This window comes from Rhamphochromis sp. 'chilingali', assembly GCF_963969265.1.
Source record: "Rhamphochromis sp. 'chilingali' genome assembly, chromosome: 8".
Lineage (NCBI taxonomy): Eukaryota > Metazoa > Chordata > Actinopteri > Cichliformes > Cichlidae > Rhamphochromis > Rhamphochromis sp. 'chilingali'.
Window position 1 is genome coordinate 31,909,270 of NC_137935.1, and position 24,817 is coordinate 31,934,086.

The 24,817-nt window shown below is 44.2% G+C and overlaps 2 protein-coding genes across 2 annotated transcripts; one reads left to right on the forward strand and one right to left on the reverse strand.

The window, feature by feature from the left end:
- The first annotated feature begins 253 nt into the window (after window positions 1-253).
- Window positions 254-10,881, forward strand: fbxo46 (F-box protein 46). The gene is made up of 3 exons (XM_080888761.1): window positions 254-670; window positions 6,360-6,940; window positions 7,085-10,881. Exons 2-3 carry the CDS (start codon window positions 6,473-6,475, stop codon window positions 8,915-8,917), a joined length of 2,301 nt encoding a protein of 766 aa, XP_080744887.1. The 5' UTR covers window positions 254-670; window positions 6,360-6,472; the 3' UTR covers window positions 8,918-10,881.
- A 513-nt stretch (window positions 10,882-11,394) lies between these two features.
- On the reverse strand, window positions 11,395-22,680 carry slc5a2 (solute carrier family 5 member 2; the record flags this gene model as incomplete). Its single annotated transcript, XM_080889157.1, has 15 exons — window positions 11,395-11,737; window positions 11,824-11,956; window positions 12,035-12,250; window positions 12,340-12,508; window positions 13,184-13,334; window positions 13,436-13,543; window positions 13,745-13,880; window positions 14,610-14,839; window positions 15,317-15,397; window positions 19,412-19,517; window positions 19,607-19,711; window positions 19,795-19,854; window positions 19,968-20,072; window positions 22,451-22,522; window positions 22,594-22,680. The coding sequence occupies 15 exons, from the start codon at window positions 22,678-22,680 to the stop codon at window positions 11,523-11,525; spliced, it is 1,974 nt and encodes a 657-aa protein (XP_080745283.1). The 3' UTR covers window positions 11,395-11,522.
- Between the last annotated feature and the right edge of the window lie 2,137 nt (window positions 22,681-24,817).

The window sequence follows — 24,817 nt, forward strand, 5'->3', positions numbered from 1 at the left end:
TAGAAAAGGTGCAGAGTGCTCGTCACGGTGAACGTCACGCTGGTGTGGAATGAGTGGAAATGTGCCTATATGGATTTTCCCACCTGTCTTTGACACAGTGACCTTTTGATGTTGCGTTTTTACAGTGTGGTCCAGTGTAGAGAGCGTGGATGGAGCGGGGGGGGTGCAGGGGGCGGCAGAGGGAGGGAGCTGTGCATACGCCATATATGGGCACACCACCGACTCTGCATCGCTATTGGCTGCGGGTCTTATGCAGCTGCTTGTCAACAAGATGGCCTTCCTCATCTCGCCGTTTTGACACTGATTATTTTGGTATCCCCGAGAACATACCGTAAAAGCTTGTGTCACTTCTAAATAGATAGTGGTCGAGCGGCTGTTGATATTCCTAACAAGGCCTACAGTCAGCTAGACTGTGTCCGGAGAGCTGACAAGCACGCCATCCTCGTTGGCTGCCACTACTAAGACAAGGTTGATAAATAGAAAGTAGCTGCTGGCTAATGACGACGTTAGCCTGTGAGTGAGCTAGCTTAGCTACGTGGACACGGATAGTTAACTCGTGTCACCTGCATTTGACCAGACAGACTGGTTGGAGCGAAATTCAGCGAGGAGACACTTGTCATCGACAGCCTGTTGGTTAAGAAGGTTGTCTGCTTCAGTTAAAACCACTGAGGTAAGCCAGCTGCCAAAATACAACGCTCGGGGTCTTTTTTAAAAAAAATCGTAGCTTGCTAGCAAGCGCTGTCATGTTATTATGCAGGTAACTTGTGCTATTCAGCTAGCAACCTTGGTAGCTACTAACCGACCTGTTTGCTATGTGCGACTACTCATTAATAATCTATATGAAGTATTCAAGTCTGTAGAAGATTTTTTAGGTTACCCTCGACGTTAGGTTATGTTAATTATTAAAGTGTTGGAAACTTGGCCAATAAGGTGATGGGAATTTTTACGTTACTATGCCGCTGTGTAAGCTAACTGTTTGCTACTTTCTCAGCCAGCTACTGGATTCCCAAAGACATTGAGATGATAACGAGCATCAAATGATTACAATAATAACAACAACAAATAAGAGTATTTGTTTCTGGATGGTGTTTTGTGATGCCACACTTGTTGGTTGAGAGTGTGGAGAGGTTGGCAGTATTTCAGCTAGTTTTCGGAGTTGTTTGGTTACCTTAAACACAACTAGGAAAGGTAAGGGATAACCTGCAGGCCTCCGAGAGCGAAGACTAAATACTCCGTGGCACAAATATCTAGATGTATGCACTGCGATAGAAAATAAAATAAACTTCTCTTTCGTATAATGTTGTTTGTTTATAAGCCCATATGAAGAAGTCTAAAGGAAATCTGTTTTTGTGACTGTAGCTTAATACTCTATTTTAGAAAGTCAATCTTACACGGAGTTCAGTTTGATGTGATTTTGTTTGCGAGTGTTTGATTTGCCCTCCTCCTTTCAGATGTTCAGTTGGATAACACTGTTGACACAGTGGCCTTTGTGATTGAATCAAAACTTGCATCACAGTCTAATTTGTGATGTTTCAGCACAAACGTGCAGACACACACAGACGCAGTGAGTCCTGCAGTCTACTCAGCCACACTCCCCAGGTGTCCAGACAGAAAGCCTGCTCTCACGTAATGTTCCTGGGCAGACTGCTGGAGCAGTGCGCTCTGCCCTATTGTTGTGTTGACAGTTTGCAGCAAAGCTGGCCTGCTGGCTGCTCGTCTGTTGCATTGTCTTCATGCAGGGAGGGAGATTGAGCTAAGGCTTTTTGGCATGCTTGGGTCCCATCATTCGTCAGCTTTTGCCCGTCTGGCTGAAATGCTGTGAAAAAGAGAGCGGGAGAGCTAGAGGGTGGTTGGAAGGAGTTTGAGTTACTCTCACTCAGTGTTATTCAGGCTGACTTCTTTGCAAAGATGGCATTAGACCAGGAGCTGACAGTCTTAAAGGGAAAAACAGCAACACCATCTTAAGTTAAATGCTTTGGTTCAGCATCTGCTAATCCGCCTCGTTAAACCTTAAATTAGAGTTTACAGGGATGTAGTACACTGTGTGTTCAGAACTGTGCTCACCTGGTGAGAGTGAAACTGCTCTTCATTTGTATAGGGAAATGAGTCCCTCCAGCAGAAATGGAGTTTTGATGTAAAAGGTCAAACCTGCAAATTTGTTCTAACAGCAGGATTTTGCGAGCAAATAAATACCTTTTTATATGTGTTGTGTGGAGCTATATTGTGTAAAACATTTGCTTTTGCAGTTGTGTAGTTGACATTTCTTCAGTAGGCTTCAGTAGCACCATCATTGCATGAGATGGGGCAGTAGCTCATATTGTCCATGTCATACGTGGTGTTTGCATCTAGGCTGTGGAGTTCGGTGTGTACTTTCTACATGCGCTAAGTCATTATTGTTGTTTTTATTCTTTTTTGTTTATTTGGCAGTTTGTGTATGTAAACGCACAGTTAAATAAATTGGTGGTATCAGTCGCTACATTTGTTGGGACAGGTTTGGAGGGATTAGTTTGTTACAGGATGCGTAAACCCAAGCTTTTATTCGCAGCAACTGGCTCTAATGAATAGGGAATAACTTTCAATTGCTGGTCAGTCTAGTACAAAATATTATAACTGAAAGAGAAATTAATCTCCAGCTTTGTCTAGCTTTGTATAAAAACAAAACAGGAGTACACCTTCTCTCACACATGCTCTTTATGTGCAGACCTCAAGTATACACAAGTCCACGCATATACGTTTGTTTGTTTGTTTTTTTTGAGCAAACTGATTTTAAGATGAATTTTTAATCATCATATTTATCACTGTTAGTTTTTACAAACATGGCTAAATAAACCAACATACAACTTGCTATTCACAAAGTTCATTACAAATATTACAAATAACATATTGTGAATTTAGGTTTATTAGACAGCTGCTGCTGCTTCTTATTCTTGTGGTGGTGATAATTATTGAGGATGGCTTGTAGTGAGTGCTATAAATAGCTGCAGCAGTATATATTGGTGTGCTTTTCTTGTATAAACTGATGTGCTTTTGCCTCTCATTAGTAGTGTGGCAAAAAGACTACTTTTAAAGCTAAAAATAGGTGTATAGCACAGCCAATAACATTTGAGATTTATACATTTTTACATCTTGATCCACAGCATAACAGAATAAATGTGTAAGTTCTTTTCTTTGTGCATACTCATAGTTGAGTTGTGAATAAATTTTTATGAGTGTTCTGCATTGTACTGCAGTGCACTGTAATGTGGCTTAATAACACAAATGTAGACTCAGAAGGGCAATAATCATGGGGCATGATCATTTGAGGATGTTGAAATACGATTCAGTGTGTCATTTGCAGTTTGTGTCACAATTGTTACACCCCTGGAATAGTTAAGATGACAGGTTAACTTCAGAGTTTCATAATTGACTAAATCACCGTCATAACGAAATGAATCACCTTCATATTTCTATGATGTCTCCTTAAAGGAAGAGTTAAACTGGTCAAACAACTAATGCGTTGTCATTTAAATGTATACTTATTTAGCATACACAGACTGGAAATTGCTGTTCACCTGGGCTGTCTGGTTGCATTCGTGTTCTGATGTACTATTAGTCAGTCATCTGACAACAGATGCAAGGAGTTATGCAATATCAGTGGAGCTGCCTGTTAAGCTTTATGGAAACGGAGAATACAGTGAGTGAATACAGAGAGCAGGAAGTAAAAGAATAGACTTGCTAAAACCCAGAGGAGCAACCTGGCTGAGTCCCACTGCTTGCCAGATTTTCATAGAACTGAGCAGTTTTGTTCTTTGCCAGTGCCAACACATCCACGAATAGAGAAAGAGGGTTTTCTCCAACCTTCTTTTAATTCTGTTTTTTGTTAGTTTCCTTATAGGTAGGAAAGTACAAGGAAAATACAAAAATAAAAATGTGACTGTTTTTTGTTTTTGTTGGTTGTGTGTGGGGTTTTTTGTATTTAAAAAATGTTTTTAGATTTTTATTTTTTATTTGCCATTTTTATATTTACAGGAATGTAGGTGCTATAAAGTCTGGTCTGCAGTTTAAAGTGGCTGATGTGTTGCGTGTGAGAGACTTCATAATAGATTGCTGCTGTGGGCAGGCATTCTCTCTTCTGACCCCTCTTGTTATGCCATCCAGTAAGGTATGAAAGATGGATTGCTTGCAGTGAGAATAGGGAGAGAGAAATGGATAAAAAGGAGGCCGAGAATAAAAGCGTTCAATAGACATCTGTAAGGGGTCGTGGAGCGAGGCAGGAAAAAGGGCTCGCTAGCTTCTTTTTCTTTTTTTCTTTTTTTTTTTTATATTCCTCACAACAGTATAATCTCAGCTCTTAGCCGTGTTGTTGCTGTGTGATTATAGAGGAAGCGTTTCAATTGGTTCACCACACTGTGTGGGTGGTGTTTGGTTTTTGCACCTCTCTGAGCTATTCCATTAGTCCAAATGTACAAAGCACCACCCATCCAGTGTGTCAGACGAGAGGCACAACCAACGAAAATGGAAAGCAGGGTTTGGTAAAAAACAGTCATACAGTAAACAGGTCTTCAATTAGCTGTGTTATCAGGCAAGGTAGGTTCGAGAACTGCCAACCACTCTAGTTTATGCGATCCATTAAAACACACCCTGTATGAACTTACATGGCCATTTCTCCTTAGCAGTTGGGATTACAATACATAGATGATCACCAGCTTTTGCACAGTGCCAACTTGTTCTATCTGGGAATATTTATTATGGCCTGTAGTAGAATAATGTCCCCTGTCACCCTTTCTAAGAATGGGTGGAGGAAATCGCAAGAAACATTAATCATAACTGAATGAAAAAGGGTGGATGCAACCTCAGGAGAACAGTGTATGACGTAGATGAACTTCAGCACCAAACGGGTACTGTAGCAGTCAATCAAAAGTTAAACACAGAAAGTTAATTACAGATAAACAAAACTGCTTTTTGTGAAAACCTCACTGGAGCGAGATCTGAGCAGACACGCCACACAAGAAGCAAGAGAGGGCTCAGTTGTTGATATCATTTATAGTATGACAACTAGACATGTCAACATGGTGTTCAACACAGCGAGCAGTTGTTACTGCTGTTGTCTCATCTTGCCATGGCTGTAAAAACTTCTCATGCAGTGTAGGGCTGTCACAAACGATTATTTTGATAGTCAACTAGTCACCGATTATTTTTGCGATTAGTCGACTAATCAGATCCTGCGTCCATTGGGCGTAAAACGTACAGCTTATTGCACCAGCATGCGTCTGCTCTTATATATCGTTATTACTCTTCAATCCTACTTATTCTTGCGTCTTTTGGGATCTTACAAAGCTTCAAACGACATGTTAACTATTAGATTAGTCGACTAATCTTTAGAGTCTTCACATTATTTATATAGGGGTCAGGATGTCCCCGTCAACATAGTCTGACAGTCGTTTTTAACAAAATATTGCCATGAACGAATCAAACATGATTCAAACTACATTTAAGCTGGGGTGGGTGGTCAGTTTTTACATCTGTATTTCTGTGGTTACATTCAGGTCTGCTTTAACAGTTTAAACATATTGCTTACGACTGACAGATGAGGTGTAATTATTCAAGCTGTTCTCAGATGTCATGGACACTTTCAGGTTAGCAGTGTGCCGAACATGTTGCTCTGTTGCCACTTGTTCTTTAAGTGTGCCGGCACGTTCCTGGCAGTCCATACAGCTGGCATAGCTGCTGATGCAAAGCATGCTGGGTGGACTAAAGGCTTTCCCTCTTAGCCTGCAGCATACGCTCCTTGGCAGGGAGAAAAGGGTGAGGACAGGGAAAAGGACTACAACAGTTTCACTACTAACCCGCCTTCTCTGCTGTTTGCTAAAAATAGATCCATCATATGCCTGCATGCTCCTCCCTGTTTTGCCTTCTATTAAGTCCTCTTTGAAGCCTGGAGATGCAGAGGGAGCGGGGGAGAGAGAGGAGCGTCCATTTGGCTCTTTTGTGTTCTGTCTTTCATCCCTTTCATCTGCAGGCCACAGACCCCAAACCTGAAATGGAATCCCTTTAATTCGATTTTAGAGGCTCCAAAGCAAGTGAGATGATCTTGGTGCACAGTAGCAAATGTAACCGCTTAATCAGGTTTGGCCAGAGTAGGAGGCAGACCAGTTGTGATTAGTCCAACAGCAGTAGGATGATTGTTCTGTTCTCACCCCTTTAGCGGCGCTGAATGTGAACTCTGTGAATACTTCACAGCAGCTGTTGAGGACAGCCCTAGTTGGCCATTGATTATCTGACTTGATCTCAGCACTGATGAACACTGGCGAACTGCAGTTTAACTTTTTCTCTTCTTCTTTCCTCTTCTACTTCCTTTTCCCTCTATCCTGTCGTTGTAGGTTGTATGCCCAGCGCCCATCAGGTTGGCTCTAGGACAGGGAGCCGACAATGAGAGCTCCGGGTGTTTGCTGGCCAGTGTAGATGCCGATATGCCACGGTGGTCCGCATCCTGATGGACCGAGACACCTTCTCCCACATCCGGCTGTGGTGCCCACGCCCCTTTGGCACCTACTCCCAGAACAAAGCTAGGAATCCAGGCTCAGGGGGGAGTGGTGGAGGTAGTGGTGGTGTGGCAGGGTCCCCCTCCCTCTGCAAGTCTGAGCCCTCTTCAGGTGCCAGAAATGAAGATGTAGGGATGATAGTGGGGGTGCAGGAGCAGAATGGAGAAGAGGAGGGTGTGGGTTCAGAGAACACTCCACCTGAACCTGAGCTTGACTCCAGCTCCCTCACACAGAACCAAGCCACTCAACCCCCTTCAGCCCCTCCTACACCACCCTCCTCTGGGTCCCAGATGGAAGATGGCCGTGTTTTGTTAGACACCTGGTATGTTATTAAGCCAGGTAATACCAAGGAGAAGATTGCCTTCTTTGTTGCGCACCAGTTCAGTGGAGCTGGACAGCCTAGACCCAGTGCAATGAAGGTAAGGAGGTGAAACCGTAAAGAAGTATTGTATTTATTTATTTTGTAGTTATATAATTGTTTTTGTAAGATATTTTAGTTAGAATTGAGACAAAGACCTAAATGCATTTTTTTTTTTTTTTTTTTTTTTTTTTTTTAAAAACAGGTCAAAGGTAACTGGGCGACTGACTGCAGTAAAGCCAAAAGGCGGAGGCGATGTTCATCCTATGACCCTCCAACACGCTCCCAAGCTTCAGAGTCACTTCTCAGCAATGACCCCTCCCTTACACCTCCCAGCCCTGATGAACCACAGCTGGGAGGGGTGAATGAAACGGACCTGCTTTCAGTCGCAGAGATGGTTGCCTTGGTTGAGCAGAGGACTGCCATGGCCCTTCAAGGGATTGTGGGTGTTCATGGTAACCAACACCACCACCAGCCCTCTATTACCACACAGAGCCCGGGCCTTACCCACCACCAGCACACTCTCCTGCGGGGCACAGTGTCAGACCCCTCTCCTATGGTTTTTGTGTCAGACAGTTCCAGTGGTCAACCCTCCAAAGAGGTCCAGAAGTCGTCGTCTCCCATCCAGACAGACCAGCAGCTTGAGGAGCAGCAGCAGGAGTCATTCAGGGTTGCCCAGGCCATTGCGCACTTTGAGTCCCAGAACCTGGAGAATCAGCTTCATCTGGGCCCTGGTTCTGGAATAGAGTCCTGTAATCAAGACAGGGGAAGGGAGTGTAGGAGAGGAGGTGAGTCTGGTACGGTAACACCTCCTCCACCCCCCAGCCACAGTCATGGTGAGGTTAGGATAGCTTTCAGAGTGTCAAATCTGGACCCACGGTCTCAACTGGAGCCAGCTGGCAGGTCCCGCTGTATGTTTATGAGCTGTGGTGGTGGGAGTAATCAGGCAGCAGCCAGGGCCAAAGAGAAAATTACCTGTGACCTATACCAGCTTGTCAGTCCCTCATCAAGAGACCCTAGTAGTCTGCTGCTTGCTGCCACAACTGCTACCCCGAAACCAGATGGAGACCTCCATCACCCTGACAGGCCGGCCTGTGGCAGCCCAGACCCAACCCAGGAGCTCTCTTCTGGGGAGAAGAAGGCTGTAGGTGTAGGAAGGGAGCGAGTGACTGGTTTCCATGTGGAGGTGGTGGTGACAGGTGCTGTGGATCAGTGTGTGTTTTATGGCAAGGACAGTACAGAGAATGTGCAGGAGGAGACTGTATGTTTTGCTATGCCTAATGGGGGAGGGGGCAGTGGGGGTGTTGGAAACTCTACTGATCCCTCATGTGACGATCCCCCTCCTGGACAGCTCTTTTTCCTTCAGCCCCCTCGGGCTGAGGAGGAGGATGTAAAAGGAACGGGCCCTGTCAGTGGGTCAGGAATGTGCTCTTTGGACTGCGCCAACAACAACAGTCCTGGGGCAGGGGTGGCAGTGGGCTCAGGGGAGCGGGCGACCCGACCAGACTCTCCTAGCGTTGGAGAAGACTGTTCAGACCCTTCACTGTGTCGCCTCTACCGTCATGTTTCCCATGACTTCCTGGAGATCCGCTTTCAGATTCAGCGACTCCTTGAACCTCGACAGTACATGCTACTGCTCCCTGACCACATCATGGTCAACATCTTCAGCTACCTGCCAACGCGCTCGCTGGCAGCCCTCAAGTGCACCTGCCACTACTTCAAGGTATTGATTGAGACATATGGGGTGCGGGCTGTGGATTCACAGTGGAATCAAGACCCTCTCTATAGAGATGACCCCTGCAAGCAGTGTAAGCGACAATATGAGCGTGGGGATGTTTCTTTGTGCCGTTGGCACCCCAAACCTTACCACCATGACCTGCCTTATGGACGTTCCTACTGGATGTGCTGCCGGCGTACAGATAAGGACACGCCAGGCTGCCGTGTTGGACTCCATGATAACAACTGGGTCCAGCAGCCTGCTGATGGCTCTCAACCCATCCGCACCAAGCGGGAAGACAGAAGGGAGGAAGCTAGGTAGAGAAGAAAGGGCACACCTCACATATACCAACTCTCATCTCATTCTGTGCACCTCCTTCTTTCCCACTCTCATCTGATCAGAGGACAAACAGGAACAGAGAGGATCAGCACTCCAGGACTGTTTTGTTTTTCTTTGCTGCAGCACTCCTTCCTCATACCTGCCCTCAGTAGGAGGTGTTTCAGTGGTAAAGAAGGAAGAGAGGTGTGTCACTCTCCTTGCCTTGTTTGTTTTTGTTTTTTGAAGCCCTCCAGAATCCCTCTCTCCCCCACTGTGCTCCAGAGTGGTCACTTTGAAAAGTTTCCATACCAGGGTTGGGTCCCCTACTGCTGCTGTTATTCAACCCTTTTTCTGCCTCTTAATCATTCGGGTTCTTGTCTAACTCTGCACATGGTTGTTAGGTAATACATGTGAAAACTTTGCAGTGTATTTGATTGAGATTAGCATTCATAAAGTGACGCATAAAAATGTAATGCCCTAGAGCCTACTTATTATTATTATTATTATTATTATTATTATTATTATTATTATTATTCCCAGAACTTGTTCTATGTTTCTGTGTCGTATCACAAACTTCCATGTTTGCTGTACAATGGTGCTTCAAGGAATGAGCTGTACCGAGTCCAACAGATGTAAAACTTTTCAGTGGTGGAATGTTCAGCATTAATATAGAAATGTGATTGTATAAAGCAAACTTGATTTTTTTTCTTTTCCGTTGTACAAGGTTGCCATTTGTACCTGTCCTGCACCATGCATTTCTATTTTCTGAATGTGCTGTAATGTTGTACACGTCGATCAGTCCCCTGATAATGCTGCTGAAATCATTGCCTGTGTCACTGATGTTAATTCTGAAATAGCCATTGGTTAATTACAGGCACAGTCTCTGCACACTGGCTGAGACTGAGATTTTGGGGCCGTGTCATAGTTTCAGATTGGACCCCCTAACCTTGCTGACCAGCCATAAAGAGGAGCCACTGAGAACTTTCTGGTTTACAGAGAATCATGGGAGATGAACCTGATTAAGTTCAGGGGGATTGAATTGGGGGGGGGAGAGAAACTTGATGTCACTTTGGAAAGGCCTGATGTCACTTTTGTATGGTTTGATTGACTTGGTTGTTTGCCGTTTTTTTGTTTTTATTTTTTTGTTTTCTTTTGCTGTTTTTTGGGTGTGTGTGTGTGTGTGTGTGTGTGTGTGTGTGTGTGTGTGTGTGTGTGCGCGCGTCAGTGTCAGATTGTTTGCTGTTGTATTTGCTTTTATTTTGAGGACTGAGTTCTCCCTGTACCAGTCTGTCACCCTACTCAACCTGCAAAGATTTATTTTTAAGTATTCTATGTTTGTTTTAACCCCTAGCTCTCTTCCTTTCTTCCACCCCCTCCGTCCTCCGATCTGGCAGAGGGCAGTGTTTGCCAAAGCTGTCATTCATGCTTTGAAGTGGGTTAAACCAACTACCACACGCCGCAGAAACTCTCTACACCAGCTTCCAGCCTTAAAAGCCCCCCTACCTCTTACCCACCCTGCAGGAGACTGAGGCATCAGATACCTCACAGATGATCAAGAGTATTGGGAGTCGCACAGGACCCTGTAAGTGGCTAGATTTCAGATGCTCAACAGACTTCATTCAGCTCTTCTGGATCCACCCAAAACTCTTAGAGTGGGAGTGTAAGATGAACAGTGCCTGGTGACTGCTCTGACTCTCCATTCTTAGGGAGGGGAAACAAAAAGCCTCCGCCTTTCTCTCTCTTGCTTTTACACTCCCAGACCCCCCCCCCCCCCCCCCCCCCCAAGCTGACAGACTGGACATTAAAGAACTGATGTGATGAATGATGCTGAAACTCTGCATGGAGATGGGAAGGTGGTTGGATAGTTATGGGAGACCTCTGTGGGTTCCAGATGTGTACAATGCTCATGGGAAATATCTGCTTAAATAAAAACAGAAGTGATGATTAAAACTGGAAATCGGAATCACTACCTGGTTTGTGTGGTGTCTCAACAGCCAAGTTACGATTACAAGTCAATCTGTGTCCCTGCCTATTTATGGAGTAATATTAGAGCCGACTCGATTATTGGACACAATACAAACCACCTTTTTCCTTCCCTTGAAACTGCTTTTAACGGAAAAACGGGAATGAAGATGGGCACAGTATGAGCACACATGTTGTTGGGTGGTATAAAGCAACTCCAAACTTTCCACTGATTTTCTTCTTTTTTTTTCTTTTTTTTTTTTTGAGACGGTTTTAGAGGAGGTTAGAAAAATCTTTAGGCTTTATTGAGTTAACTTCTATTAGAATTCAATCTTCACACCTTTCGAGATCGACCTGTGATTGAATCACGATGTAACCGTATACAGTAATGGCATTTTAACCTGATAAAGCATTTTTCAGACTGTGCATTAAATATGCTTTTTAAAACTGGACAAAAGTAGAGAAGGACCATGCTGTGTCAGAATGCAGCATGGTTGTATATTTGCACGTGCACCTACTTTGAACTACTTCAAAATAAAGAAAATAGCTTAAGTGCAGTGACCAGAGTTTGCCAACAGATGGCAACACTTGTATTTATTTCTAGACATTTAAAAATCCACCTTCATTAAGCAACATAAGGACTCTGTCATGCATAGTATCCCCACATGAAAACTGCTACAGCCATCATGATGAGAGCGTTGACGTCCACTGCGTTCTTCCACACTGGGTCCTCACTGATGTCGGGCATCTGCACCGGTTCCTCAGGTTCTTCTTCGTCATTGGTCGGGGAGGAACTGCCACCCTGGCCAAAGAACCGTTTGATAAGTTGGCAGATCCCAGACTGCTCTTCCTCTTCAGCCACTGAAAGGGAGAAATAGTTTGTAAGCTGCTTTAGTGAGTGTTTCTTCTGCTTTTCTCCATCACTGCGATTTCACTTTGTTTCTTACCTGCATCGCTTTTATTCTCCCTCATCCTCCTGCTGGCCTCTCTCCTGGCCCTCCTCCCTTTTTCCTCTTGCTCCCAGTCCAGATCTTTTCTCTCCTCTTTGGAATGACGAAGGCTGAACACCAGACGATGAAGCTGGAAGGCATGTTTTTGTCATAAGCATTTGATAAATAAGGCCTTATTTTGGCCCTCAGTGCTGTGTAAATCACTTACATGCTGGTCATCTATTGGCTCGCTGCAGCAACTGACCAGCAACACAAGCGCTGAGGTACAGAAGAAGAGGATAATGGCAAAGTGGAGGTAATGGATCCCACACACCAGGTAAGGGCAGCTGGAGGGGAAAATACAGCTGCCGGTACCAAACCAGAACTCAAGCAACATCCGACACAAACCCATCAGCAGACCACAAATCAGGCCCCAGAAGGCACCCTGCAAGTGGAGGAAGATGAGTGTTACGTCATATAACTGTGACTACACCTGGTGTTTCATCGCTGTAATGTTGGCAGACGATGTCTCACCGTTTCATTGACCCTCTTAACAAACACAGCCAGGAGGAAGACGGCGGCGATAGGGGGAGCCAGATAGCTGGAGACGGACTGGATGTAATCAAACAGCTGACCGCTCTGTGCCGCCTGCACCACCGGGATCCAGCAGATACTGACAGCTACAATACACAGAACCCAGACTCTAAAGACCAGAGAAAATATGAGAGTTTGGTAAATCAGTCCATATCAGTTCAGTTTTATAAACCTCTGCTGTTTATATTACTTTCCTAGGAAAGGAAATGAAGAACTTCTCGTATGACGTCTTCAGCAAAGTGTAATTCTTTAAAACTCTACTGCTTGTTATTTAACAAAAGTTTCTGACATGCACATTATTACAGTGTTAGATGTTCATATTAAACATGTTGTCACCTCTTGGCCAGGACTCCCTTGAAAAAGAGGTTTTTAATCTCAATGGGACTTTTCCTGGTAAAATAAAGGTTAATAATAATAAACATGGCCATAGTTTCAAATAATAAGGTCAGTGTGTGTGCAACAAGTTCTTTTTGGTTATTTCTCTACTCCTAGTTCATTTTGACGAGCAAAGTAAGAGCAGATATTCTTAAAACGATCCTCTCAGGGACGCTGCTCTGGCTCCAAACCTTCAATTTACGAGGGGCTGCCAATCAGTAGCAAGTTGGCCTACACGGAGCTAGGGTTAGGGTGATGAACACAAGGGCCGTCCAGTATAAGATAAATACGATTATGTTAACTGTGGCTAATGCAGGGTTACTCAAGCAGAGTCCAAGAAAAGGACCTCTCTTTGGTTATGCTGGTTTTCTGTAACATTGAGTGTTACAGAAAGCATGCTGCACTGTACCTGCCTACGACGATGAGCTCACGCTCAGTGGCCTGTGGTCTGATACGGGTCCAGATGTCCATGGTGAACAAAGTGCTGCTGCTGTTAAAGATGGAGGCCAAAGAGGACATGAGAGCAGCCAGCATCACAGCCAGCATCAGACCGCGCAAACCTGGACAAAAGCGTGACAGGAAGCAGAGCAGGGGTCATGTAAGGCAAAAATAACCATCTTTTTTTTTTTTTTTTAAATGTAGCCAATAATTGTGTCCTTACCATCCGGCATTATTGATATCACCAGTTTAGGATAAGCTATATTGGAGCAGCCCACCTCAGTCCCACAAATGTTCTTGCAGAGTTCAGGGACCACACAGCCAACCTCATCTATAAAAACACACACACACAACGTTCAGACACATCACCTGCCTACAGCAAGTCAAGCTTACAAGCGAGAGTTCAAAAAGCTTAATGGAATTATGGTCTTGGATTTGAGATGAGTCACTTTTGACGATTCGGTCTCAAAAGAGCCAGGCAGGTTCATAAGGATGCAGTGTGCACCTGCCACTACTAGTGTAGCCCACAGACCTGGGTAGAGAATCCTGCTGATCATGCCGGGGAACACCATGAGGAACATGGGCAGCAGTTTGAGGTAGCCGCACATGATGCAGCCGGCCTTCACGTCTGTGATGCTGCGAGCTGCGAGGCACCGCTGTACAATCACCTGGAGAAAGACACAGACTAACGATATGTGCCTAAAGGTTCAGACATTTGCTTTAAAGTAGCAACTGTTAATGCAGTAATTCTGCATCTTATGGGCCTTATTAGTGTAACACAGCATGTGAGGATGCTTTACTGGGGGGCAAATGAAATACTGGTTTGCTAATGTGTTTTTCTTTCATCCTTCACCAGCTAGACTATTTTTCTGTATTGTTGCACTCCATTGGTTCCTCCTCCTCCTCCTCCTTGAGGACAGGCGCCCTTGTACCAGGTTATCAGCTTGACTTCAGTGTATCGTAAAGACAGTTACAGCAGTGTATGTGCGCTGCAGCTGGCTCCACAGTGTAGCGATTTACACATTCGACTAACAAGCGAAAGATTCTGGGTGGAGACATGAATCCCTTTGGGGTAATGCCAGGAAGGGAATAAGACTGTGAATAAAAGAGCTGCCCAAAGTAGGTTCTTCTGTGAGCTGCAGTAAGCCTCTCTGAGTCAGCGGTAGTGTCCGCTGACTGCATAAACAGAGAAGTTGAGAGAAAGGCTACAAAGTTTGTCTTTAACTATTGATTTTTAAGAACTAAATTACTAATACTGGTAAAGCGTGCCATTTAAAGTTGTAACTCTGACAACATATGTTGCTGTATTTCACCTTTTATGGTAGTTGAAGCTGTTAGAAACTGGCTGAACTCCCTGGCTCCCCAAACCAAAGTGCTTCCACTGATATAAAAGTCACCTGATCTGTACACCAGTACCAGATGCCCCCTATTGGAATCCCAATCAGCACCCCGGGCCAGGGCAGGTCCCCTGCAGCTGGGTCTCTCAGCAGGTTGAAGGCGTCCGCTCTGGGGGTGTAGCAGTGGGGGGAGATGTTGTAGCGGTGGGGTTCCAGGGAGGTGAAATTAAGCGGCGTGGCGGAGCTGTATTTATTAAGCAGAGCGCTGTAGCCCCCGACTTTAGCAAATGCTAGAGGTGAGAAGGAGAAAGCATGAGGATAATTTGTGCTAGGACCCCTCCCTCTAAGGCTGATGATGCTTAAAACACACTCAATTTCCCAAAATCTCAAACAGGACTCTTGCTTGTGTGTGTAAGCGTGTTGTGTTTTTACTGTTCAATAGTCCAGAACTCTCTTGTTGTGTCAAACTGATATCCTAACTGAAGACATGAGTCAGCTGCTGAAGCAGCACTAACTGCTCAGAGGATTAGTTAATATTCTACACCAGTACTAGACTGTGATTTCAAGACGTTTTAGTAAAGAATGGTTGTAGAGTCAGCAAAAGGTGTGGTGGGGTTGCATGTCTGCACTGTCAGCAAACTGTACACCTCTACTGTAATGAAGTCAATGATTGCAGACCCTGGTTAACGTCTTTCCTGTTGTTGTGAAACTGCTGGGGACCCAGGTGTGACCCGCGTGTTGTGTCGTGCTGCAAAGATTGGACTCACAGAAGCCGGTAAGGACAAAGGCCCCAGCAATGATGACAAAAGTCTGAACTGTGTCGGTGTACATCAGCGCAGCCAGCCCACCTGGTAAGACACACACGCACACGCACACACACACACACACACACACACACACACACACTGAACTACACTGATATGGAAAAAATCTCTGCAATATTTTGTCAACGTAAAGTTGTCAAGAAATCAGAATATAGGACCCTGATATTATTTTTTTAGTCTAATGGGGCGAATTTTAGTATCATTGCATTCTGCAAAAGACCTTTCATTAAACTCTCTCTGCGCTGTGGTTGCACTCATCTTTTAAACTCTGTAAGCCAGAGCTTATCCTACAAACTACAAGTTCCCACATCCAAGGTCTCCCTGGTGATATCACTATAGCAACGTAATAGTTATATGGTTTCACATGTGTAAAGTTAGTGGAGTAGACCTTAAATAAATAACTATTTCATCCCCTGCTAAATTTGGAAGTTTGCTAACTTGTAAAGAAATGAATGGTCTCTAATTTTTATGGTAGTTTCATTTTAATGGAGAGAGACAGAATATCAACTCAAAATAGATTTAAAAAATTAAATAAATGTTAAAAATTGATTCGCATGTTTTTGAGTGAAAAAAATATTTGTATTGTCTTGGTAGCCGGGGATCGGTCCGCCAGGGCCTCCGCTCCTGGCCGCCGTCCGACTCACATTGCACCCAACCCCTACAGTGCCTCCTGCGGGTGGTGGACCTGCAGGAAGATGGGCCCACATCCCTTTTTCGGGCTGTGCCCGGCTGGACCCCATGGACTAAGGCCCGGCCACCAGACACTCGCCCTCGGGCACCCTCCCTGGGCCTGGCTCCAGGGTGGGGCCCCGGTAACCCTGCTCCCTCGATAGTCTTTTCATACGGGTCTTCTGAATCGCTCATTGTCTGGTCCCTCACCCAGGACCAATTTGCCATGGGAGACCCTACCAGGGGGCAAAAGCCCCCAGACAACATAGCCCCTGGGAACCCTGGAACACACAAACCCCTCCACCAAGATAAGGTAGTGATTCGCGGTTTTCGTCCTGGTCGCGGAACACTGGACTAGCTCTTTATCCTCTCAAGGATACTCGAGGGCGCATGGGAGTTTGCCCAACCAGTCTACATGTGTTGTGTGGACTTGGAGAAGGCATTCGACCGTGTCCCTCGGGGGGTCCTGTGGGGGGTGCTCCGGGAGGCCCATTGCTACGGGCCATTCAGTCCTTATACGACCGTTGCAAGAGCTTGGTTCGCATTGCCGGCAATAAGTCGGACTCGTTCCTGGTGGGTGATGGGCTCCGCCAGGGCTGCCCTTTGTCACTGATTCTGTTCATAATTTTTATGGACAGAATTTCTAGGTGTAGCCAAGTGGCGGAGGGCTTTCACTTTGGTGGTCTCAGGATCTCATCTCTGCTTTTCGCAGATGATGTGGTCCTGTTGGCTTCATCAGGTGATGGCCTACAGCTTGCCTTGGAACGGTGCGCAGCCGAGTGTGAAGTGGTGGGAATGAGAATTGGCACCTCCAAATCTGAGGAAATGGTCCTCAGCCGGAAAAGGGTGAGGTGCCCACTCTGGGTCAGGGACGAGACCCTGCCCCAAGTGGAGGAGTTTGAGTATCTCGGGGTCTTGTTCACGAGTGATGGGAGAAGGGAGCCGGAGATCGACAGACAGATTGGTGCTGTGGCTGCAGTGATGCGGACGCTGTACCGGTCTGTTGTGGTGAAGAGAGAGCTGAGCATAAAAGCGAAGCTCTCAATTTACCGGTCGATCTACGTCCCTACCCTCACCTATGGCCACGAGCTGTGGGTAGTGACCGAAAGAACGCGATCGCGGATACAAGTGACAGAAATGAGCTTCCTCCGAAGGGTGGCTGGCCTCTCCCTTAGAGATAGGGTGAGAAGTTCGGCCATTTGGGAGGGGCTCAGAGTAGAGCCGCTGCTCCTCCACATCGAAAGGAGCCAGTTGAGGTGGTTCGGGCATCTGACAAGGATGCCCCCTGGGCGCCTCCTGGACGAGGTTTTCCGGGCATGTCCCACCGGGAGGAGGCCCCGGGGCAGACCCAGGACACGCTGGGGAGATTATATCTCTTGGCTGGCCTGGAAACGCCTTGGTGTGCCCCCGGATAAGCTGGAGGAGGTGGCTGGGGAGAGGGAAGTCTGGGCTTCTCTGCTTGGGCTGCTGCCCCCGCGACCCAGCCTCGGATAAGCGGAAGAAATGGATATTTGATCCCCAAGCAAAACAGGACTTAGTACAGCATGAAGAGACCCTTGTTGTCGAACACGTCTCTTATACTTGGTCACCAGGTTGGCTCACATCTCAGCAGGGTCCACTCCTCTTTACGGAAACTCTCTAAATCGTTTTGGCTTCTTGGCTGCTGCTTGGCCACTCAAAGTTTCATGTGGCTCCACAGATTTTCTACAGGATTGAGGTCTGGAGATATGCAAAGTCACTACCTTTCAATGGACTGAAGTCATCTTGTACCCTTAGCAGAAAAACAGTCCCCAAGCATTGATGTTTCCCCCTCTATGCTTGACTGTGAGGATGTTTTTTTTTGGGTCATACTCAGCATTTCTCTTCCTACAAATATGGTGGGTTGAGTTGATGCCAAAGAGTAGTGTTACTGATGGTATTTTTAGTGACTGTGGTCCCAGCTGCCTTCAGATTATTAACAAGCTCCTACCATAGAGTTTTGTGTTGTTGTGGAATTTTCTATTAAAAAAGTCTACAACAAGGTCAGCTGTGGTCAAGCTACACTGCTCAAAAAATAAAATAAAATAAAGGGAACATTTAAACAGCACTATGTAACTCCAAGTCAGTTACACTTCTGTGAAATCAAAATGTCCACTTAGGAAGCAACACTGATTGACAATCAGTTCCACATGCTGTTATGCAAAAGTACAGACAACAGTTGGAAATTATAGGCAATTAGCAAGACATCCCCAATAAAGGTGGTGACCACAGACCACTTCACAGTACCTATGCTTTCTGGCTGATGTTTTGGTCACTTTTGAATGCTGGCGGTGATTTATCTCTAGTGGTAGCATGAGATGGAGTCTACAACCCACACAAGTGGCTCAGGTAGTACAGGTCATCCAGGATGGCACATCAATGCGAGCTGTGGCAAGAAGGTTTGCTGTGTCTGTCAGCGTAGTGTCCAGAGCATGGAAGTGCTACCAGGAGACAGGCCAGTACATCAGGAGACATGGAGGAGGGCAACAAACCAGGAGCAGGACCGCTATCTCCACCTTTGTCAAGGAGGAACAGGAGGAGCATTCCCAGACCTCTGCAAAATCACCTCCAGCAGGCCAGAAATGTGCATTTGCTCAAACGGTCAGAAATGACTCCATGAGGGTAGCATCAGGGTCCAACGACCACAGGTGGGGGTTGTGCTTAGAACCCAACATCGTGCAAGTCGTTTGGCATTTGCCAGAGAACACCAAGATTGGCAACTTCACCACTGGCGCCCTGTGCTCTTCAAAGATGAAAGCAGGTTCACATTGAGCACATGTGACAGAGTCTGGAGATGCCATGGAAAACATTCTGCTGCCTGCAACATCTTCCAGCATGACCAGACCAAAACAAAAGGCTATACAAACCTCTACAGTGAAATCCTAAGCACCTAAATCTAAATGTAAGAAAAAATTAGAATTTTCCCCGTTACAGTGTTGATCCACCTCCTTTCTCGTGATCTATCCCTGACATCCTTTTACAACTCTTTGGTCTTGTCTGTCTTTGGTCTAGGCTGTCCATATGGTGATGGACAGCCAAATCTCTAGAAGCCATAATTCTGGCTGGGTTGTAGGGGATCAAATACTTATTTCATGTACTGTATAGATCAGGGGTGGGGAACTCCAGGCCTCAAGGCAGGTGTCCTGCACTTTTTGGATATCACCCTGGGTCAACACACCTGAATCAAATGATTAGTTCATTACCAGGCCTCTGGAGAACTTCAACACTTGTTGAGGAGGTAATTTAGCCATTTAAATCAGCTGTGTTGGATCAAGGACGCATCTAAAACCTGCAGGACAGCGGCCCTTGAGGCCTGGAGTTCCCCCACCCCTGGTATAGATCCTACCATACCTGTAACAGTGTACAAAGCTGTTATTAACAGAAGGGCGATGACAGCCACGTAGATATTCCATCCTAACGCCTGCTGGATAAACACTGCTCCTGAAAACATATCCACCTGGAGAGAGACAGAGATTGAATGAAGAGAGAAATACACACAATAGGGACAGTTTTTTAAAACACGTGTGCACTAATGGGATCACTTACTGAGATCTTAGTCAAAATGTACAGTAACAGTGAGATAACTGACAGGTAGAGGCTGATTCTGGTCCCACCAAACCTCTTCTTCAGGTACTGAGGCATCGTGATCACCTGCCACAGCACAACATCTCATCACACCAGTGAATGGCTACACTTTATGATGCCTGAAATACAGCACAGGCTGAACTTCTTACCCCGGCTGTGAGGTAGACAGGTACAAACAGCCAGCCGAGCAGCAGCACGATAAACAGAGCCTGGCACATAAAAACGAACAACACACAAAAACACGCGACATATTTAGACCTTCTTCCAGTCACTTGTTGTCATTTACAGTGTGTCTAATGTAGGCAAATAAGGTGACTGTTACACTCCACTCAAACCCTCCAACGGCGATGCCGCCAGCCGCCCCGGTGCCTGCCAAACCGACAAAGTGACCACTGCCGATGTTGCTGGCAAACAGAGACGCACCAACCTGCAAAAACCACACGAGATGCCGATCCAGCAAAATTACAGGAGCTTTTAATAAATAACTGATCATTAAATTAATTAAACTGGCATTTCAAAGGCTTAAAATCACGAAAATTATTGAATATTTGGTCATTTTTGCCACGAAGGTGTTGAGAGGGAGAGAGAGAAAATTTGAGATCTGGCACTACATAAAAAACATATACTAATTAATGCAATCAAATGAATTTTGATGCCTGGGACTTCTGCTTCGGGATCTGTACATACACTTGATGCATTACTCGACTCTTCCTCCGCACAAAATGGACTGGTTACTCCAGTCAGAGGCACTATCACAGGAAAAGGCGAAAGAGATCTATGAAGCACGCAGAAAACGTAACAGTAAAACGCAACACTGACACTGCAAGTAAGACAAGAGAAACTATTTCAATGTGAATTTGTGATTGTTACAAGTGAAACAGCAAAACCAATAAATATTCTCTTCACTGCTGTTTATTTCTATGAGATCATTAGAGGTGTTAAACTTTAAACTTCATATGTTTAAACATTACAGGTTCCTCAGTACTGTAACGTAATAACTGTGCTTCATTTGGTGTTGTTACTAGGATGTGACTCAGCAGTTATATATACAGTACTGTGCTAAAGTTTTGAGATACCCTTTATTTCTTTATATATTTGCTAAGAAAATGGAAAAACATGCAAACATAGAAACAATATATAAGCTAAAAACAGAGTTTCTATCCAGGTATGCTTTTACTATACTGGCAGTGTGTTTGTGATCATTGTCATTCTGAAAAACAAAGCTGTTGTCAATCAGTTATTTTCCAAATGGTTTTGGATGTTGGTTTAAACTCTGACGATATTATTCGTGTTAATAATTCCCTAAAACCACTCACAGAAAGCCAGCTCCAAACCACGACAGTGCCTCCATCATGCCTTGCAGATGAGTGTAGACACTCACTGTTCAGAGATATACTGTACGTCTCTGATAGGTCAAATCAAATCAAATCAAATCACTTTTATTGTCACATCACATGTGCAGGTACATTGGTACAGCACATGTGAGTGAAATTCTTGTGTGCGAGCTTCACAACCCATATGGAAAAGAAATAGTAAAAACTTATATGTGATTAAGTAAATCATATAAGGCTTACATGATTTACTCATGAAAGTGGCCACTTTCTCATTACTTTCATACATTGTTTTAGTAAGTATCCAAAACATACAAGTTTCATTATATAATTTTTCAAGGGCTCTTATATCTGTTTTCACTCTTATATGCTTTTCATACAAGTTTCACACAAGACAGATACAAACTTTATAAGATTTATATATATCTTTTCCATATGGGAAGCAACAGAGTTGTGCAAAATACAAAGAAGGTTAAAGAAATGCAAACAAACGGTGTGCTTTATGACAGGCTGCTAGTAACAAAATGCCTAAATATACAAAAGTGGTTCCTCTCTTGAGTAAAGCGTCTTTTTTATGCTTCATAGATTCATATTTTAGTAGAAGGACTGTACTGAAAATGAGCGGGGGGGGGGGGGGGGGGGGGGGGAACAGCCAGTATATTTGAAAAACTTTTAAAGACCTTCAGAAAACTTGAAAAACTATTTCTTAAGGTAATGTTAAAAACTGGTGACTTGGAAGAAAAATATCCAGAAACGTGGCTCAAGACTTTTGCACAGTTCTGTATAAAACCTATTCCTTCAACAGAGTATCTGTATAACACTTAGAGCTTACTTTGAATAAAATAATCAGTGAAAACATGGAGCTTAGAAACTCAGAACATAACCTGCTCCAGATCAGTTTGTGATGAGCAGAAGTTTCCATGGTGCTCTAGCCAGAGAAAGAGAGCCACTTCATTAATCTCACCTTTTTGCACAACCTTCAGGCCAAAAAATACAACTGAATGAGAGAGAATGCAACAGGAAAAGAAAAATGGACACATTCAGACATACAAATGTTTTCAGGTCAAAATGCAAATAGTTTGTGGCGCATTTTCAATTTCAGAACTGATGATGTTCGGTTGAAGCCTCATATTCAGAAATTTAGCATTTTTCAATGCAGGAGTGTGTGCTCATTCACAATCACTCACATTTATGGGGGATTATTATTTGATATACTGATCATGTTTTAAGATACTGCAAAAAGATTCTATGCAGATTCAATATTTAAAAATCCAATAACGATAGTATCGTTTTTATGTATTGGCTATTTATACACCGCCTTTGGATAAACCGCAAAGTATAGCACAATTGTTTTAAAATTACTTCAAACTTTGGTATTTCTGTGCAGCGCCTATTACTGGCTGATGAATACAGTGAAGATATTAAGCCAATAACAGTTTAAAGTGTACATTTATTGTGTATCTACTGAACTCACCGGCCACCAGGTCATGGTACGACCGGCCAAGAAATATCCCCCAACTGTCCCACGATTGGTCCGAAACATGGACTGGAACATGGAAAAGTGCGTAAACATCAAAGATGATCAGAATAATCAGGAATTCTCTAAGGCACACTTACCCAGACGCCAACACTTATCACCACAATGAAATATCCAACAATGATGGAGATGTCTGCTGGATTGCTGATGGTCACCTTGTCTGCCATTGCTCCACTTGTACCTAAAAACACTCTAAAACTTGACTTGATATGATTCCTTAGAGGAAACCTGCTTTGGGTTTACCTGCAACTTTTCTTCAAGTAAAGCTTTTTTTAAAGTCTTGTCATCTACAAAAAAAAAAAAAATACACCTACATTTCTGCATCAACTTGACTACAAAGATGAGCAGCAGTTAGGCAGCAAAGTTGGGGCGACTGGTCTAAGTGAGAGCTCTGGTCCCTTTTGACAATGGGCAGATTCAGCAGTTTATTTATTAGAGTAATTATTAACACTAAACCATGAAAAACATGCCTTGAGTTAAGTAGCTCCACTGGATTGAATTAATATTTTACATGCACAATTACCCACTTTATGCATGTCCTGCATCTTTTATTCCCACAACAACCCGTAATGTTACCAGTAAAGATGGGTACTTTTCCTTATTTTGGTCAACGGTTCACTAAACAATGATAAAAATATGATTATTGCAAATCATTGTGACCAAGTCAACATAAAAGGTTCTGGCATGTCAAAAAAGTCACAGTCACAAAACACAAAAGCAAAAAAGTCCTTTATTCATTTGATAGCACTGCTTCCATTGAAGCATCCATTTGCCTTCCAGTTCACAAATGTCATTAAGTAATACAAATTAGGGCAGCTTCTTTGAATGGGCGCACGGCATGTGAGCCCTGGATGTGTGCGAAAAGCTTGTGTAGAACACATTTACGCCTCAGCATAGAAAACATGCATGCGTACAGTCACTTTTCACATGTCACACAAGCTGTAAGCACACCGAGGGAGAGGAAATCAGTTCGTCTGACATTTCCGGGGTGACAGCTCAGAGCAAGTCAGGGGAAATAATTAACAGGCAGTGTAGTGTGGAGTTTTCTGGAAACACAAAACAAACAAAGAAACCCTCACTGGTCAGACACACACTGGTATGAATTCTTCCATATCAAATGTCTAAAATGGCAAACCGTGAGCAGAGACCATTACGGTCTCATCATGAGAGACTCGCATTACCAGCTCTTCCGTGAAACTTCAACACCAGGTTGGACTGACCTCACCTGAGGGAGAAGAGAAAGCTGCCAATCTACTGGCGGTCATATTTCAGCTAATGGCAGTGGCTCAGTGAAAGGCAGGAAGAAGCAAAAGTGAAACATCGGGTGCATAAGTTTTTGTGGAATGGCATTTTTTTTTGTAGTTTTGCTTCAGCACAGTACTAGAGTGGATTTTAAACCATCAACGTGATTAAAGTGCAGATTTCCAGCTACAACTCAAGGGGTTTAATAAAAGTATTGCATTAAATGTTTAGGAATTACAGCTGCTTTTATACGCAGTTCCCCATTTCCAGAGGCTCAAAAGTAACTGGACAACTGACTTAAAAAGCAGGGTTATGGCAGTTGATGTGGTTCCATGACTAATTAAAAGGAAAAAAAAAAAAGTTAGGAGTGAACAAATTCAACAATCTGAACCAGCAACACCAAAAGGCCTGAAAGAACCCAGAAGACAACTTAAGTTCATGTTGAATTATTTCCATGATTAAGCAAAACAACTTCACAACATCTAATCAAGTCAAGGCCACTCATGAGGAGTTTTGTGTATGAAGAGACCTCTCCATGAATGGAAATACAGAAGGTTTTCAACAAGTTGTGAACCACTGGTTATGCTCAACAACTACAAAGTCAGACTGGACATCATCTAAAAGAGCCTGGTTAACCAGGATGAACTTCCGAGATTAATAGCTCACCACATTATATGAAAAACATGGAGGCAGCATTATGGTATTGGCATGTGTGGCTTGGCAGTGAAACTGGGCGACTCATCATTATAGCTCATGTGACTGCTAACAGAAGCAGCAGGATGACCTATGACGTGTATAGAGCTGTACTCTCTGCCCAGACAAATACAGAAGAACTGATGGGACCGTGCAAACGGATAATGAGCCAAAGCAAACTGCAAAGGCAACTCAAGACATCCTAAAGGCAAAGAAATGGGATGTTCTTGAAAGGCAGAGCATCTCAAAGGAGGAAATACAGCATTGGTTCTCCATGAGTTCTAGACTTTAAGAAGTCATTGACTGCAAAGGATTTTATCCAAGTAGTAAAAAAAAAACTATCATTACACTCAGACACAATATACACCT

What these genes read in the sequence shown, in the direction of transcription:
- fbxo46 (XM_080888761.1), top strand. Translation starts at nt 6,473, where the DNA reads ATGGACCGAGACACCTTCTCCCACATCCGGCTGTGGTGCCCACGCCCC. An exon ending in CTAGACCCAGTGCAATGAAG is followed by an intron (nt 6,941 to 7,084) that starts GTAAGGAGGTGA and finishes TTTTAAAAACAG; the next exon opens with GTCAAAGGTAACTGGGCGAC.